This window comes from Lepus europaeus, chromosome 1 (assembly GCF_033115175.1).
Source record: "Lepus europaeus isolate LE1 chromosome 1, mLepTim1.pri, whole genome shotgun sequence".
In the NCBI taxonomy this organism is placed as follows: domain Eukaryota; kingdom Metazoa; phylum Chordata; class Mammalia; order Lagomorpha; family Leporidae; genus Lepus; species Lepus europaeus.
The window spans coordinates 145524935-145542628 of NC_084827.1; the positions used below are offsets into that span (position 1 = coordinate 145524935).

At 45.0% G+C, this 17694-nt stretch overlaps 1 protein-coding gene across 4 annotated transcripts in view; it reads right to left on the bottom strand.

Moving 5' to 3' along the window:
* Nucleotides 1-17694, bottom strand: part of ALS2 (alsin Rho guanine nucleotide exchange factor ALS2) — a 78438-nt gene that overhangs the window by 5272 nt on the left and 55472 nt on the right. For 3 of the 4 annotated variants that reach the window (XM_062190012.1, XM_062190019.1, XM_062190023.1), the window contains exons 20-29: nt 16128-16226; nt 15074-15238; nt 13646-13757; nt 13361-13438; nt 11066-11199; nt 9993-10160; nt 3557-3674; nt 2624-2781; nt 763-885; nt 164-340 (exon numbers count right to left, since the gene is read on the bottom strand). In XM_062190012.1, coding sequence (XP_062045996.1) covers nt 164-340; nt 763-885; nt 2624-2781; nt 3557-3674; nt 9993-10160; nt 11066-11199; nt 13361-13438; nt 13646-13757; nt 15074-15238; nt 16128-16226 — 1332 coding nt within the window. The remainder of the gene's footprint in view (nt 1-163; nt 341-762; nt 886-2623; nt 2782-3556; nt 3675-9992; nt 10161-11065; nt 11200-13360; nt 13439-13645; nt 13758-15073; nt 15239-16127; nt 16227-17694) is intronic. The other variant, XM_062190024.1, reaches the window with a different exon arrangement.

Genomic DNA, 17694 nt, shown 5'->3' on the forward strand with positions numbered 1-17694 from the left:
TATACGTAAACATGAATCACGCATTCCGAAGAAGGAGCAGGTTTCATCCTAACCTCCAAGTAGTCTCCAACATCCAGATGAGGAAGCATCACCCCTCCCCTAGGTAAGAAGAGAAGCGCGGGGCAGGTCCACAGTGCCCGCTCCTGAGGACGCCCGTGCTCACCTCTGCACCCCGAGGAAGCCCAGCAGAGCCAGGTCCGGCTGCTTATTCAGTCGCAGGACACACTCCCAGTACACGTCTTCCTCGCGGTCGTTGTCCAGAGCGTAGAGCATGAAGAGCGGCGGGTAGAGCCGAGGCAGCAGCACGGGCAGCACTAACCCAGAACTCGTGACCACGTACCTGCAAAACACGGGCGTGGGAGGGGAGGACCATTCACCTCACAGCTCATCTCGGAATCACAAATGGCGCCTCGGGTTCTCAGGGTCCGGGGGAGACACGGGGAGTTCTTCTCTCGCACCGAGGAGGTTTACCACGGCACTGGGGTTTTCTCTTCAACCAACCGTGAATTCTGCTCAGGCACTCAGATCTCACTGAATGAGCCCCCCGTTACGCCCACTTCCTTGCGGCGTTTCTGGCCTACACTGTGCCCACTGCTCAGCTGCTGCTACTGTCCTGTGGCACGGCTAACAGATCCCCCGCTCCACCGTGCCCTTTCGGGAATGAGCACACCGAGAGCTAGAGAAAACAACTCACCCGTGGGCCTCTCGGGACGAGATTCCCCAGTCCTCATCCCCCTCCTTCTCCATCCCCACTCCACTTACCCTGGTTCCGGTGACTCGGATCTGGAATCTGATTTCCCGGTGCAAAAGGATTTCCTTTCGGTAGGCAGGGGAGCGGAGAGAGGAATTGTGCTGCCCTCTGCAGGAAGCTCAGGGAATAGGAACCTAAGGAATCATGGAAAAATGGAATGGGACCATCACACCTCCAGAGTGGCGGAACTGAGAATAAAACCCATGTCCGTTAGCTCATTTAAGGACCAGTGCGAGGGAACTTGCTATCAACGCAGTATTTTAATCCCTGAGATTCTTCACTGACGTTTCTTACAGGATAAAATTAACAGTGCAGCTAATGGATAATACCACGAAAGAATCTTCAGGTGTTGTGATGTTTTTCTGTCAACTTACTAGGAATGGAGACTTCTGCTCTCTATCCATATGTGTTTCTTACTGGAAAGTCTCACCCAAGGTCAGTCTCTATCGCCTCTGAGCACAGACCATTACTCAGAATATAAGCAAACACCAGTGGAACCTATTTAAATGTCCAACATTAAGGTAAAATGATTAAGTAAATTGCAGAATATTCAAAGTAAAATTTTAAATTTTCAAAAAGATGAAAGTTTCTGAAAATTAATTCTTTAAATGCCCAAGTAGCTAAAGTGTTGAGAATTTCTTTCCCCTTAGACTTGGATCTTCACCCTAGATTTTATCTCTGGTTTCGTGTATGCTTGTATGCTATATTATAAATAAGCCTATTTTTACAGACTTTAATCTTGACCCTTTAAAGGTGGCTTATATCTTCTCTATTTTTGTAGGCTTATACCAGGTATTCCCTCTGTCCTAATAGTTGGGATAACTAAAAAAGGCCAGGAAACTCATTTTCATTACACACAGCTAGCTAATATCAGAGCTGAAACACCCCAGCCAGGTGATCTTTCCATTGCTCCCTCAAAACCCCAAACACTTCCTAATGTTTTTTATCAGTTTTGAAATTAAAAATCTAAGGAATCTTCCGGGACAAAGTTATAAACTTTTGTATTACTAGCTCAATACAAGCGTCTACTTGTTGGCTTAAATCCAGTGAAGAGATCCTGTGTCACACAAGCTCCAATGTGCTTGCCACCTGGAGCCGTCTCCTCCCGAAGATGGTCACTGGCTCATTTAATTGCCTTCTTCCAGGTCTCTGTTCAAATGCCCGCGTATTGGTCTGGCTTTGCTGACCTTCTATTTAGAACAGTGGCATCTTCCCCCAGCTCCATCCTCTTGCACCAGTCACCATCTAGCACACACTTGATTTGTTTACCCTGTCCCTCAGATTGCTTGCTTGGTTTTTTCTTTTTTTCTTTTTTTTTGGGGTGGGGTGGGGGGGACGGGGGGTGGTGGTGGCAGCTTTGCTAGTGACTAACAAATAAAAGCACTCAATAAATCCCTGTTGAATAAGTAGGCATGATACTGCTGTCAAAGGACAGGACATAAACACCCAGCACAACCCAATATACAGAACTTTATACACCCTGGGGCTAGCTTTTAGAGATACGATTTTGCCTGGAGATTAAATCCAAATAAGAATACAATTATGTTTCATACCAAAACTAGGATTGAACAAACATTTTAACTTCTGTTACATTTAATGAGTAAGAAAGATATGGAAGGAAAGAGGTAACAAGGGCTAAGTCTCATTTTTTTTTTAAGCTTGGGGCATCACATAAATTAAGAATATTTTCACTATTAATGTATCTGAGGACCTGGCATGAAGTCATTTTCTGGATGAACAACTTCTGCGACAAAGGGGAGCTCTCAGAAGTGCTCACGGAGTTGTACTCTCTAAGTTCAGAGTGAAGACAGCCGAGCATCAGCACTGACCAGTGGCCCACAGCTCCTAGACCCCGAGGAAGACATCTCTTACCTCACCAGCTGGAAAATTCGCTTCAGGTAGGACTTAATCTCCTTCACAGCCTCTTGCAGTAGCCGGCGGTTGGCTCCCACGCCCACATAGGTCATTCTGTACACTGCCACCAGGGTCTCCACGAGCCTGCCCAGGGGGTGCAGCGGAGTGTCGCAGGCCTGAGCAGGGAGAGCCACTGCAGTCAGTCTGTGCACCAGCAGCACAAACAGCTCAGCAACCGGGGAAAATGATCTCATGAACGGCACACGTTTTTCAAAACGTCACAGTCAAGGTTTTCAATCAAATTCAAATGCAGTGCTTTAACTTTTCTGACAGTACCAAGTCTACCTGAATCATATGAAGTCAGAGTTCCTAATTTTCCGAATCAAAGAATTCTTTTAACATCTCATGAAAACAGCTGCAGAAGTACTGCCGTGAGCTGCCACTCAAGGAGAGCTTATCATAGACTTCAAACTTCACAAACTCATATGGATCTCGCTGTGGAGAAAACTCTTCAGTTCCCGCGGCCTCTCATCACACCCTTTCTGCACCCCCAACAAAGCATAGCATCCTTTATGCTGTGGCTCAGCTTACAGGGCTGAGGAAGAAGCAAAGAGCATTTCCAAGGGGCAAGGCAGCATGGTTTAGTTATACCACCTCTAGTCTGCTAATGTTCCTAACAAGGAGCCATTTTAAACTCTGATCTTAATTCTCAAAAAAAACCCTCTTGATACTGTTAAATTTCAAAAGGTCTGTCCTAACAATGGGACAATCTTCAAGCAAAATTGTGATCTTGGTGGTCAGAGAATTAGAAAAAAGAAAAAGAAAGCAAGAAAGAAACAGACAGACAGACTAGGATGACGGGAACATTAAGCTCCAAGTAGACTTGAGTGGTCTACTGTGACAGGTGCATCATTAATTCACATGACCAATGTAACTTTAACTCCGGCTTACCTTTATTAAGTATTTCTTGATGTCTTCATATTTCTCCACAGAGAAGGCACCAACATGCTGTGGAATGAATTCCAAACTCTCCAGTGTCTGAGTCTGTGAACGACTTAGTATTTCCGGGCTACAAAAAGGGAAAGGAAGCCTAAGACGGATTTCCCATCAAGAAAGCCAGGTAAGCACAAACATGCACCTGAAACGCAGTCACCCACTAAGGACGGAGCGCAGCGGCCAGCACGGTGTGGCCCCAAATACGCTCAAAAACGCGAACAGACTTGCTGTGAGGCACCCAGGTACATGACATTCATTCCAAACAGCACCGAAGAGGACTTTGTACCAACAACAACGAATTAACGAAGGTTTTGCCCCAATCAAACCACAGTGCTAGAAGTGCTATGACAGTAGCTTGAGGAGAAAACTGACAGACACTCTCCACGTCAAGACAGGTGGGGGACAAAGGAAACAAACCGAAGGGCAGGGAAGAAATGAAGAGGAGCTCACGAAGCAAGGACTCCCCGACAGGCAGCAAGGGAAGCTCATCAGAGGCAGAGTGACGCCGTGGACAGAGGCTAAGAAACACACCTACCAATAAGGGGGAGCCACACGAGCAGCAGGTAGCAGCACTCTACCTCTACACGACAGCCAACTAGAAGCTTAAACAATGCACAACCAAGACCACTGTATTTTAGGTTTCAAAAGAAAATAAGATGGTTGTGGCAGCAACACGGTTTATATAAAGGTCCACTCATCCTCACTTCTCAGGAACACCTAACAAGTTCACCAAGGGCTAAAGTGTCCAGCTCTACACTGATGCGCTGTATTGAGAGGACTGACCATCAGCACCACACACAACCAGCCCACTGCTTTAACTGGATCTGGGAGATTCTACGTCATCCACGGATGGAAAGAGTAGAAGGTGACAATCATGAACTTCATGAATGAAACACAATAAGCGATTCCTGTTTATCCCAGATTGGGGGGGGGGGGGCACTTCTTTCTGTATCTAATTTCTTTCTTTTTTTTTGATAGGCAGAGTTAAACAGTGAGAGAGAGAGAGAGAGACAGAGAGAAAGGCCTTCCTTCCGTTGGTTCACCCCCCAAATGGCCGCTACAGCCAGCGCGCTGTGCCGACCCGAAGCCAGGAGCCAGGTGCTTCTCCTGGTCTCCCATGCCGGTACAGGCGCCCAAGCACTTGGGCCACCCTCCACTGCACTCCCGGGCCACAGCAGAGAGCTGGACTGGAAGAGGAGCAACTGGGACAGAATCCGGAGCCCCAACCGGGACTAGAATCTGGGGTGCTGGCGCCGCAGGCGGAGGATTAGCCAGCCAAGTGAGCTACGGCGCCGGCTCTGTATGGACAGGCAGAGTTACACAGTGAGAAAGACAGAAAGGTCTTCCTTTTTGCCGTTGGTTCACCCTCCAATGGCCGCTGCGGCTGGCGCATCTCACTGATCCGAAGCCAGGATCCAGGTGCTTCTCCTGGTCTCCCATGCGGGTGCAGGGCCTAAGCACTTGGGCCATCCTCCACTGCACTCCTGGGCCACAGCAGAGAGCTGTCCTGGAAGAGGAGCAACCGGGACAGAATCCGGCGCCCCGACCGCGACTAGAACCCAGGGTGCAGGCACCGCAGGCAGAGGATTAGCCTAGTGAGCTGCGGCGCTGGCCTCTGTATCTAATTTCTTAAAACACACACACACACACACACAGAGCAATAGAAATTAGCAGATATTTGGTTTACCTGAAATATTAATTTTGATATATTCAATTAGATGGAAACTAGACTAATTTCTCTAGGCTAGAATAACAATTATTTGTTACATTTGACTGTGAGGTATTTAAAGCTCCTAAAATATTCTTCAATCTCTACAACTTAATTTATATGTAATTGTATTATGCTTTAGTATATTAAAATTATTTTAAAATTAAGAATTTATTCAAAGACTTTGGTAACATTTAGGAAACTAGAACATTTAATCATTTAGAACAAAAATTTACAGTCTGAATAAATGGATAACTGCTGAGTTTTATTTTTTCAATCCCTAAGTATTACTGACATGTGTAAATGAAAATCAGCATAAAACCGATTTTAAAAGCCAAGTGAATGCAGTTACACATACAATCAACAAAGTAAGCTCTTTGATCTTTTAACAATAAAGGAGTAGCTCAAATAAACCATTACCTAGCATTACACTTAAAAGTTTGTTAAGAGGTTTTGCTGTAAGGTCCTTAGGTACAAATGCTAAGTGATGCTGGCAGTTAAATAGGGCAACCTGAAGGCAGGCAGATGAGAAAAAAAGTAGGGGAAGAAGAAAGGAGAAACCAAGGAAAGAAAGACAAAGAGAAAGAGGAAGAAAAAGGTACACCTGTAGCTTTTCTTTCAGCATTTTGAAACTGCTGTGCCATTTCCTCCCGGCCTCCAAGGCTTCTGGTGAGAAACATGCGGTGGCTTGAATAACTCTTTCCCTCTGTGCAATGCATCATTTTTCTTTGGCTGCTTTCAAGATCTTTATCTCTGAATTTGAATATGATGCATCTGTTCATGGGTAGCTTTAATTTTTCCAGGTTGGGGTTTGCTCAGCTTCTTAAACCTACAGGTTCATATTCTTTAATAAACTTGAGGAGTTGGGGCAAGCGCTGTGGCACAGCGGGTAAAGCCACCGCCTACGTGCCGGCATCCCAAACAGGCACCGGTTTGAGTCCTGGCTGCTCCACTTCTGATCCAGCTCTCTGCTGTGGCCTGGGAAAGCAGTGGAAGATGGCCCAAGTCCTTGGGCCCCTACACCCACATGGGAGACCCTGAAGAAGCTCCTGGCTCCTGCCTTTGGATCGGCACAGCACCAGCCGTTGCGGCCAACTGGGGAGTGAACCAGTGGACGGAAGATGTCTCTCTGCCTCTCCTTCTCATTGTAAATCTGACTTTCAAATAAAATAAATAAATCTTAAGGAAAGAAAAAAAAGAACTTGAGGTGTTTTCAAATATTATTTCTTCAAAAAACGTTCGACCCCATATACTTTCTCCTTTTTCTGGAATTCTAAGAACACAGAGACCCACAAGTCCTCGAGACCCTGTTTGCTTTTTTTCCCCATGCTTTTCCTTTCTGTTGTTCAGACTGGATAATTTCTATTGACATATTTTCAAGTTCACTGACTTTCCATTGCTATCTCTATCTGCTACTGAGTTCACAGAGTTATTTTGGTTATCGTATTTTTAACTCTAACATTTCAATTTGGTTCTTCCTTAAATTTTCTATTTCTCTGCTGATCCTGTTGGTTTAATATCTGTTTCAAGGGTGCTTGAAACCGCTCATCTGAGCATTTTGATGATAGTTGCTTTAAAGTTCTTGTGAGCCAACTCCAACATCTCCATCACCTCATCATTGATGTCTGTTGATTATCTTCCACCAAATGAGTTTTTTCAAGGTTTTTTGTTTGCTGAGTCATTTTCATAGATATCCTAAACATATTTAGCATTATGTTATGAGATTTTCAGTTTTGTTTATACCCTATAAGAATGGTGACATGCATAAAAGAGTAAACACAGCAGGTTTAAACGTTATCTTTAGAAGGCCCTTCTACTTTGAAGACTGACCCTTGGTTGGTGCCTGGGAACCAAGCTTGCTGAAAGTTCCCTACACTGCTATGAAACATCCCCTAACTGATAAGGGTGTCGTGTTGCTCATAGATGGTACTAATAATGTGATTTATGGTCTACATCTGCTTTCTTTGTGGGACTGTGGACTTTTAAAATTTTATTTACTTGGCCAGCGCCGCAGCTCACTAGGCTAATCCTCCGCCTGCAGTGCCGGCATCCCGGGTTCTAGTCCCGGTCGGGGCACCAGATTCTGTCCCGGTTGCCCCTCTTCCAGTCCAGCTCTCTGCTGTGGCCCGGGAGTGCAGTGGAGGATGGCCCAAGTCCTTGGGCCCTGCAGCCCATGGGAGACCAGGAGAAGCACCTGGCTCCTGGCTTCGGATCAGCGCAGTGCACCGGCCGCAGCGCACCAGCCGCAGCGGCCATTGGAGGGTGAACCAACGGCAAAAAGGAAGACCTTTCTCTGTCTCTCTCTCTCACTGTCCACTCTGCCTGTTAAAATTTTTTTTTTTTATTTACTCATTTGAGAGACAGGGAAATAGAGAATTCCCATCTGCTGGTTCATTCCCTCAAGACCTGCACAGCGAGGAGAGGGCTGGCTAGGGGGTGAAGCTGTGAGTTAGGAACTCAGTCCGGGTTTCTCACATGGTGCAGGAACCATCACTGCTGCCTCTCAGGGTGCACACTGGCAGGAAGCTGGAGTCAGGAGCCAGGGCCAGGAATCAAACCCAACTACTACAACCTGGGACGCAGGCACAGGCATCCCAAGTCAGCTGCTAGGCTAAATGCTCATTCCAGAACTATGGAAGTTGGCTAACTGCCAGGCACAGGGAACCTACATAATCAGCCTCCAATAAAAATCTTGGGCATTGAGTTTTTTTTTTTTTTTTTTTTTTTTTTTTTTTTTAATTTTTTTACAGGAAGAGTGGACAGTGAGAGAGAGAGAGAGACAGAGAGAAAGGTCTTTCTTTGCCGTTGGTTCACCCTCCAATGGCCGCTGTGGCCGGCGCACCGCGCTAATCTGATGGCAGGAGCCAGGTGCTTCTCCTGGTCTCCCATGTGGGTGCAGGGCCCAAGCACTTGGGCCATCCTCCACTGCACTCCCCGGGCCATAGCAGAGAGCTGGCCTGGAAGAGGGGCAACCGGGATAGAATCTGGTACCCTGACTGGGACTAGAACCCGGTGTGCCGGCGCCGCTAGGCAGAGGATTAGCCTGTTGAGCCACGGCGCCGGCCGGCACTAAGTTTTAATGGGCTTTCCTGGACAGAAACACCGCACATGTGTGGCTGCATTTTAGTGCTGGGAGGAGACTGTGCTCTTGGTGATGCCCCACAGAATGGAAAGAACAGGGGAAGTTCACACACAGATACCTCCAGACTCTGCGTGTCTCCTGCCCTTAGGACCTGGCTCTGTGCCTTTCTGTGTTGCCGTTAACTTTCCTTGGGAGATAGCTCTGTTGAGTCTTGTAGAGTCCTTCTGGTGAATCACTGAATGCGTAAGTGATCTTGGAAGCCTCTGAAGACAGCTGATGTTTTCGTTTCAGTCTTCCGTGAGCTGTGGTTCCACTGTCAGCTCACTTCTCAAAGCCTTTGCGGCCTTATTTAGGTCTGTTCATAAGTGTACGACAATGGTCAGTCTGCGACCTGAGTGCAGGTCGACCAGTTAGCTCAGTTCTCAAAGTCTTTGGTATACTAGTTAGGATTTAATCCCAGTCTATGTGGGTCTGGGGTGAGGCCAGGAGTTGGTAAGTGCAAGCGATTGCTTCCCAGAGCTCCTCTGTCTCCATTACCTTCCAGGTATTTTCTAGTTCTCGGGACTGCTCTTTTAGATCTGTTGGACAGAAACCACCCATGTCTAGGGCCAGCAAGCAGAAGAATACAGAAAGGCCAATAAAGTAGTGGTGCAGCCTCTCGGGCCTCAGGATACAGCAAAGGGGAAAAAGTTTCCACTCCCTTAAAAGTTTTGGCTCCTGCAAGTTACCTGTTCATGGTTGCCCTGGCCACCACCTTCACAGAAGTCCCTGGAGGCTGAGGCATAAGGGAAAGGGGGCAAAGTAGGGAAGGAAAATCCAATGGATATTCTCAACTCTCAGTTTTAGGAGTCCTTGTCGCACTCTTCGAGTCAGAATCAGAGGATTTCTCTTCCCGAGTTCTGCCTCCCGTCCCAGTGGTTCATTCCAGATTTCAGATGCATTGTATTAGGATGAAAAGTATTTGAGCAAAAAAGCCAGGAAACGCATCGCTGGCTTGGTGGTATTTGCATTCAGATGTTCTTCGTCAACCTATTCAAAATTTTCAGAGTTCACAAATAGCTGCTCCTGTGTTCTGTTCAGTTTTTTTTCCCCCCAAGACTTTATTTATTTGAAAGGTAGAGTTAGAGACAAAGAGAAGGAAAGATAAGGGAGAGAGGTCTTCCATCTGCTGGTTCACTCCCCAAATGGCCGCAACAGCCAGAGCTGGGCTGATCCGAAGCCAGGAGCTTCTTCTGGGTCTCCTACGCGGGTGCAGGGGCCCAAAGACTTGGGCCATCTTCCACTGTTTTGCCAGGCCATAGCAGAGAGCTGGATCAGAAGAGGAGCAGCTGGGACACAAACCAGCACCCATATGGGATGCCAGCACTGCAGGCGGAGGCTTAGCCTACACCATGGTGCAGGCCCCTCTGTTCATTTTTAATAGTTGAGTTCAACAGAAGACAAAGCAGGTGCATTTATTCAATCTTGCCCAGAAGCAGAAGAGCAGCACTGACTTCTCCATTAAATCATATTTCAAAATGAAATGTAGTGAGCCTTAACTATCTCCTGATTTTCAGTTTCATCTCCCTAACATGCTCAGGGCCGGGCAGGCCTTCACTCACCTGTCTCTGTGTTGACGCCGACTGGTGGTCAAGGCCACAGCAATATTGTCCCACGCCTTCCAAACTTCCCCTTGACCAGGACTCTCACAGCCCAGCTGGTGCCAACATTCATCAAACACTGCTTTCCACTTCTCATCAGCCTGCACTGCCAGCGTTCCCAGCTTCCTGCTAAGAAAGCCATTTCACTTTGTGCCAATCACATCTTTTGGGCAAAATCATTCTGAAGAACAGAAACTTCCTAACATACAACTGAAAATGTTTCCGTGACCAGAACTGCCGAGACTGATAGTGCTTCTTTTTTTAAAACACCAAGTGCAAATTTGACAGGAATGGTTCTTAGCTAATTCACGTTTATTAGACACTAGAGGGTATTGGATTATTTTAAGTCTGAAGCACATCAGAACTGACTCCTCTGCCTCCTACATTTCCACAGAATTCATTTTGTAAAACTGACTGCTGGTAAAGCAAGGACTTTCTGTACGCTGCACATACACGGAAATGTATTACCTACGAGGTTCTACAAATAAGAATAAACATGGTACAGAACATACATCAAGCTCTCTCAGAACACAGAATCTGAGATGCCACCAAAATATAAAGACAAAGCTAGAACTGCCGTCTGTAAAGGAAAACAGACACGTGCCAAAACGGGGGCGGGCGTAACACACTTCACCTTTGCCTTTTGTTCCCAGTTACGCAGACTGGACAACTGCACCCGGTACGCTCGGCGACCTCGGCTTCGTCTTTACTTTTCAAAAGCAGGTCTGCAGAGAGCCCACTGAAGAACGCTCTCTTCAGTGGGCTTGGACACCTGCACCATTAGCAGGACTGCTCTCACACAGGGCACGTTTATTTCAAACATCTGCGCTCTGAGATGTCTAACCTAAGCATGACGATAGACTTAGCTATCTACAGCAGTGTCAACTAACAATTCAAGGAGGTTACACCCTGTTTAAAAAAACAAAAAAACTTGACAAACTTAACTTTGCTTTTAAAATATTAACTAGCTTTGCTAAAAGCAACATAACTCAAAACATGCAATAATTAATCCCGAATTAATGCCAGTTACTCACAAAACTGGGGGTCTGTCTTTATCACTCTCATACAGGCTGGGTTTGAAGTAGGTTCCAGTGATTTTAATCCCAGATCCCCACTCTCCATTAAAATAACCTTCAATGTAATCTCCATTGGGCATCGTCAATGTTCCCTGGGTAAAGTTAGAGATAAAAAAACATGGATGCAAAAGTATTTTCAAATTGAAAGTCAAGAGAAAATGCACTATACAGTTAATGTTCATCTTTTTAACTTGCTATTTACCAGTATCCAAATCTTGAAAAAAAAAAAAAAAAAAACACGCGTACACGCATGTCCCAAAAACAGTGTATGAAAACAACTCATGGGGCCGGTGTTGTGGCGCAGCGGGTTAAAGCCGTGGCCTGCAGTGCCAGCATCCCATATGGGTGCTGGTTTGAGTCCTGGCTGCTCCACTTCAATCCAGCTCTCTGCTATGGCCTGGGAAAGCAGCATAAGAAGGCCCAAGTCCTTGGGCCCCTGCACCCACGTGGGAGACCTGGAAGAAGCTCCTGGTTCCTGGCTTCAGCTCGGCAAAGCTCCAGCCATTGCGGCCAGTTGGGGAGTGAACCAGCGAATGGAAGACCTCTCTCTCTCTGCCTCTCTTCTCTCTCTGTGTAACTCTGACTTTCAAGTAAATAAATAAATCATTAAAAAAAATTCATGAGTAAAAGAAAAATCACTGGAAAAATCATAAAATATTGTGAGACAGATGAAAAAAACATGCATTGGATCAACATGTATAGGGTGATGCTAACGCAGTACTCAGAGGGAAATATAAAGCTCTTAACACCTACCTGGGGAAACAGAAATATTTCACATTGGTAATTAATATTCTCCTTATGAAGTTAGGAAAAGGAGAACAAATGAAATCCAAACCAAGGAGGAGGAAGGATAATATGCTTAAAGCAGAAGTCAGTAAGACAGAAAACAAAAACATAGAGGAAAAAAAATCAATGAGCCCAAAAGTTGTTTCTTTGAAAAGATATACCAAGTGGACAAACTTTCAACTAGACAGATCAAAAAAAATTTTAAAGAGAAGATATGCATTCACAAAATAATGAGTGAACTTGGATACCGCTGTTAGAAAGGTTAGAAGGTGCTATGACTTGAATGCGTGTCCCCTTCCAAGTCCCTGCTGACTTAATCCCTACTGTGGTGGGAGTAAGAAGTGGGACCTTTGGGGGAAGCGATTCAGTCACAAATGATCAAGACACGTGGATACTGGTGCCTCGATCTTGGACTTCAAAGCTTCCAGAACTGTGTGGAAATAAATTTCCCAGCTGTGGTATTTTCTTATGGTAGCAATAACAGACTAGGAGAGAATGAATACTAAGAAAACAATTTTATCCCAACAAATTATGTGATTTAAATAACAGAAGAATTCTTAGGAAGACACAGATTACCAAAACGGATTCCAGAAGACACAGAAAATCTGAATAAATAAGAAACTGAAGAAGAAATTTCAAATCTTCTCACAAAGTAATGCTCAGGGCTTGGTGAATTCCCTCAAACATTCAAATAAAAACGTTACTGAGGCTTCATGAAGTCTTTCAGAAAACAGAGGAGCAAGGCCCCCCTGAAGTAAAAGGGCTGGGCGCCAGCGGCCATGAGGTGAGGCCACATGGATGACTGTTCACAGGAAAGGTTCCTAAAAGGCGAATCTGGGGACAGTGGAGTCCACTAGTGCGTGCTCGGCCTGAAGGTGCAAACAGCCGTGACCGTGAGTGGGCAGGAGAGAGCTTTTCAGGTGGTTAATTGTGGTCTAAAACTGGAGGGTGGTGATGGATGTAAAAAAACCTACACATCTACTAAACATCACTGAAATGTACACTTTCAAATGGTGAATTTTATGGTATCTAAGTAAACGTTTAGAGCCAAGAAACATTAGCAAAGAAATGCAATAGAGAGAGAAAGAAGCCGGCGCCACGGCTCAGTAGGCTAATCCTCCGCCTTGCGGCGCCGGCACACTGGGTTCTAGTCCCGGTCGGGGCACCGATCCTGTGCTGGTTGCCCCTCTTCCAGGCCAGCTCTCTGCTGTGGCCAGGGAGTGCAGTGGAGGATGGCCCAAGTGCTTGGGCCCTGCACCTGCATGGGAGACCAGGAGAAGCACCTGGCTCCTGCCATCGGAACAGCGCGGTGCGCCGGCCGCAGCGCGCCTACCGCGGCAGCCATTAGAGGGTGAACCAACGGCATAAAGGAAGACCTTTCTCTCTGTCTCCCTCTACTGTCCACTCTGCCTGTCAAAAATTAAAAAAAAAAAAAAGAGAGAGAAAGAAGAAAGTTGGTTTCCAAACCTTTCCACTAAGAGTCCAATCATCTGAAAATTCTCCTTCATAGATAGTATCATCTTCGGAAAGTAAAACCCCATTTCCCTGTGAAAGAAACAAAACAAAAATCAGAACATGTGAAATGAAGAGTAATGCCAGAGTACCCGCAGCCATACCCCCAAAGCCATACATAATCTCAAAGGAAAAGGAAACGAGGAAGAAGGCAGAACATTAATAAAATATGATTTTCAGAATTAAGGATATAGGAACTTTTAAAAGGCCGAAGTAACTACATGCAGATACCGCACTCACCGACATTTTATTAAGGTGGAAGTTGCCTTCATAGTATAGTCCAAACTGGGTGACGACCACGCCATTCCCTTGACAGGCGTCATCTTGCCACATTCCCATATACTTTTCCCCCCTGCATAGAATCAAAAGAAAAACTTGGGATAACAAGCAGTAAGAGGGGTACAGAACAAGCACCACATGGGAGCAGCATCAGCCCTGGGCTGGAACCGGTTCCATCTTTCTAGCTAAAGAGGTTCCTTCTGTCTCTTCAAACACAGGACACTGTGACAGCAAGAGTAACAAGCTCCCTGGAATTAAAACTGTGCTACCTGATGCAGATCTGTAAATGCGGTACGTATTTCCTTAATAACTTTAAAACACATAGCTTTTTGAAATGCCAAGAATTCAACTCAAAATAATTTCACTAGGAATCTAACAGGCAGAATCAAATCTATGTACAAGTCTTTATTACCCAAGAAGTTGCCTAAACTATGGGTGGGCATTTGGCACAGAGGTTAAGATGCTGCTTGGGCACCCACCCGCATCCCACATCAGCTCCAGCTCTAGTCTCATTACTGTTTCCTGCTAAGGCAACCCTGGAAGGCAGCAGGTGATGGTTCAAGCTGGGTCCCTGCCACCCGTGTTGGGAGACCCGGATGGAGTTCCTACCTCTGGGCATTTGGGGAGCAAACTAGTGGATGGGAGCACTGTCTTCTCTGGCTTTCAATATTAAAAATATATTAAAAATTTTCACAAAATTTTGCTAACTTCAGAAGAGGGAAAGGAATGGGGCTTATCATAAAAGAAGGCTCATTTTGCACCTACTTAAACTCAGAGAAATTTTACTCATCTCCACTAAGAAGGACAAAATAAGTTTAAACCACTTGTTTAATCATGGAATTTAGTAATCATGGAATGTAGTAACAACAGCAATTTTTTTTTAAATCTCACATTATGAAAACACTGGTGCTTCGTAACATGAGGGAGAAAAGTGTACATATTAAGTACAAAGCAGAGCAGGTCCAACTAAACATGGAGACAAAAACTAGATTCCTCCCCAAGGTTTGGTTTGAATTTCACTAGACTTGCTACCTGGCTTGCTGGCATGAACACATCTTCCCCCTGCACCTTGCATTCCCATTTTCTACTGAATGCATTATAGATTTTCCTTACATAACCAATATGTGGTACCTTCACTGAGCCACTAAGGCTTTATGTGTGCTAAATTTGGAGGAAAATGGCACCAATGTTAACTTTGAATGACCAGATCTCTTCAAGAAGTAATCTAATGTTCTCTCCACAGAAAACAGATAAAATGATGTCTAACAACTTTGTTCCTTATTAACATTTTTTTCCTTAATATTGTCAAGTTAAATTGTTCAGTCTTCACACAGTTATCACTTCTCGGAGAGGTTTAGGAACATGATCCTCTGTCACAGAATACTGTACCTAGTGATGTCGTCGAAGACACCATATCCTGCTTTCTTATCCATCACCCACTGGCCAATGAACATACTCGGGGAGGAGGAAGTCAATTTCCCACTTCGAAGGAGACCGTGCCCGTGACGCACGTTATCTTGAAAACAGCCTTCAAACACTTCACCAGAGGCGTAACTGTGGTTGGAAAGAGTGGATAAAGTCACATGCATGTCAAATTCTGGTGCTCACTTCTACACGATTTAGGAAATCTAAAACTATACTCAGTCTCACTGGTACTTAAATTTATTTATTTGTGTATACAATTATTTTTCACCCATCAAAAAAAAAAATCTCATTTTTTAATTACTGAGGGTAGGAAGTTAAAAGTCATCATGGGTAGTATTCTGCATTAGCATATGCCAAAAAAGGTAATGTTTCATCCTTATGTGAAAACTAAATAATGAGTTATTAATGAGAGGGAAGAATTAGAAAGTGTTGTCCAAATTAGAGTTGAGTAGTAAAAGAAAGAAAGTTAAGAGACAAGACCTGGAGGGGACTCTCAGAGAAAGTCATGATTTAAAGTATGTTACAAAGTTTAATAACCTAGTATTTTCACGTCATCTATAAGGAGTTGGTCTTTAAATGAAGACTTTATACAAGAGTTTCAGCCATTAGAAAGCAATAAAATTTAACCCCTGAAAATTCTGGCTATATAAACATTTAGGTTTAGAGGCTCTTTGAAAAGGTAATACCAGGGGGAGCTGTTCAGCCTGGTGGTGAAGACACCTCTAGGAAACCCGTATCCCAGTTCCAATTCCCATTCCAGCCTCCTGTGAAAATACACGCTGGGAGACAGAAACTGATGGCTCATGTACTTGGGACCCTGACACCCACATGGGAGACCCAGTTAAGTTCTGGTCTCCTGGCTTTGGCCTGGTTGTTGCAGGCATTTGGGGAGTGAACCAGCAGACGGAAGATCTCTGTCTCCGTCTGCCTTTTCAAATAAATGAAAGCTTAGAAATATTTTTAAATGATGTTAAAAAACAAAAAAGGACCAGTCCAACACACTTTCCAATGTTATTACCTGTAGACTCCTTGACCACACATTTTTCCTTCTTTCCAGTGGCCCACATAATGGTCTTCTTTGTTCAGCGCCTTGTGTGGGATTCTATATTCCCCATACCTACAGCAATGAAAACAAGAAAGCACCAGAAGATGCATTTCTGACATGCTCATCTTTTGTGTACAAACATCTGTAAGCAGTTCAACAGGGAGGGCAGGGAAAAATCTACTACAGCAGGAAATGGGCAGACAGAGCCTTGGTTTAAACTCTTTCAGTTACCTGAGCTGTCTGGCAAGTCTTAGCGACGTGGGACATCAACCCCACCACACTGAGAGATTAGATGTTTATCTCAAGTCCAGTGAGAACAGAAGACCTGTGTCCCAGGCCTATCTCTGTCACTAATTAGATGCATTACCTTAGGTAAGTCCAGGTATCCAGCACCCTTATCTGTGTAATACTATAAATCAGACTGTCTAAAGTCTTTTATCATCCTAAAAATCCATTACAAAGAGGTTAAAATAATCCACAGAAAACACACATTATCACATATGCACACAAAATTACCCACCCAATGTATACAGCTTTTTTATGTTGTAAAATATATTACAGCTTCATGATACAAACTTCTTCCCTAACACAAATTTCTCATGTAAATATCGTTAGTGTCAGGAAACATGATAAGCTATTACAAAACCAATGTCATCAGAGCATCAGTGGGATATCACATAGAGGATTTCCCCTTTAACGTATCACAGAAATTCTGCATAACTTTAAACTACTGAAAGGAGAATTCCTCTCTGTCTTTTGTTGTAAATGGAGCACCACTGTCTCAACAGCCTCACATCAACAGTACCCCAGGCTCTCAGGCCTCCCAGCTGAGAAATGGATTTTATTTATTTATTTATCTACCTATCTATATTTATTTTTAAATATCTATTTATTTATTTGAAAGGCAAAGTGAGAGAGAGGGAGAGAGACAGAGACACACACACATGGACAGAGGGAGGGAGAGGGAGAGGGAGAGACAGAGACAGAGATCTTCCATCCACTGGTCCACTCCCCAAATGGCTGCAATGGTCAGGTCTGGGCCAGACCAAAGCCAGGAGCCAGGGGCTTCTTCCCGGTCTCCCATGTGGGTGCAGGGGCCCAAGCACTTGGGCCATCCTCCACTGCTTTTCCAGGTGCATTACCAGAGAGCTGAATATAATCAGTGCCCATGTGGGATGCTGGCACTGCAGGTCATGGCTTTAACCCACTGCACCACAGTGCCAGCCCTGAGAAATGGATTTTAGAAAGCAGTCCTGGGGTTGGCACTGCGGTGTAATGGGTAAAGCTGCTGCCTGCAATGTTGGCATCCCATATGAGCTCCGCTGTGAGTCCTGGCTGCTTGCTAAAGTACCTGGGAAAGCAGTGAAAGGTGGCCAGAGTGCTTAAGCCCCTGCCACACACGTGAGAATCCGGATGGAGTTCCTAGCCCCTGGCTTCAGCCTGGCCCAGCCCTGGCCATTGCAGCCAATTGAGGAGTAAACCAGCTGATGGAAAATTGATTGATATATCTGTCTCCCTCACACATCCTCCCCCGATAACT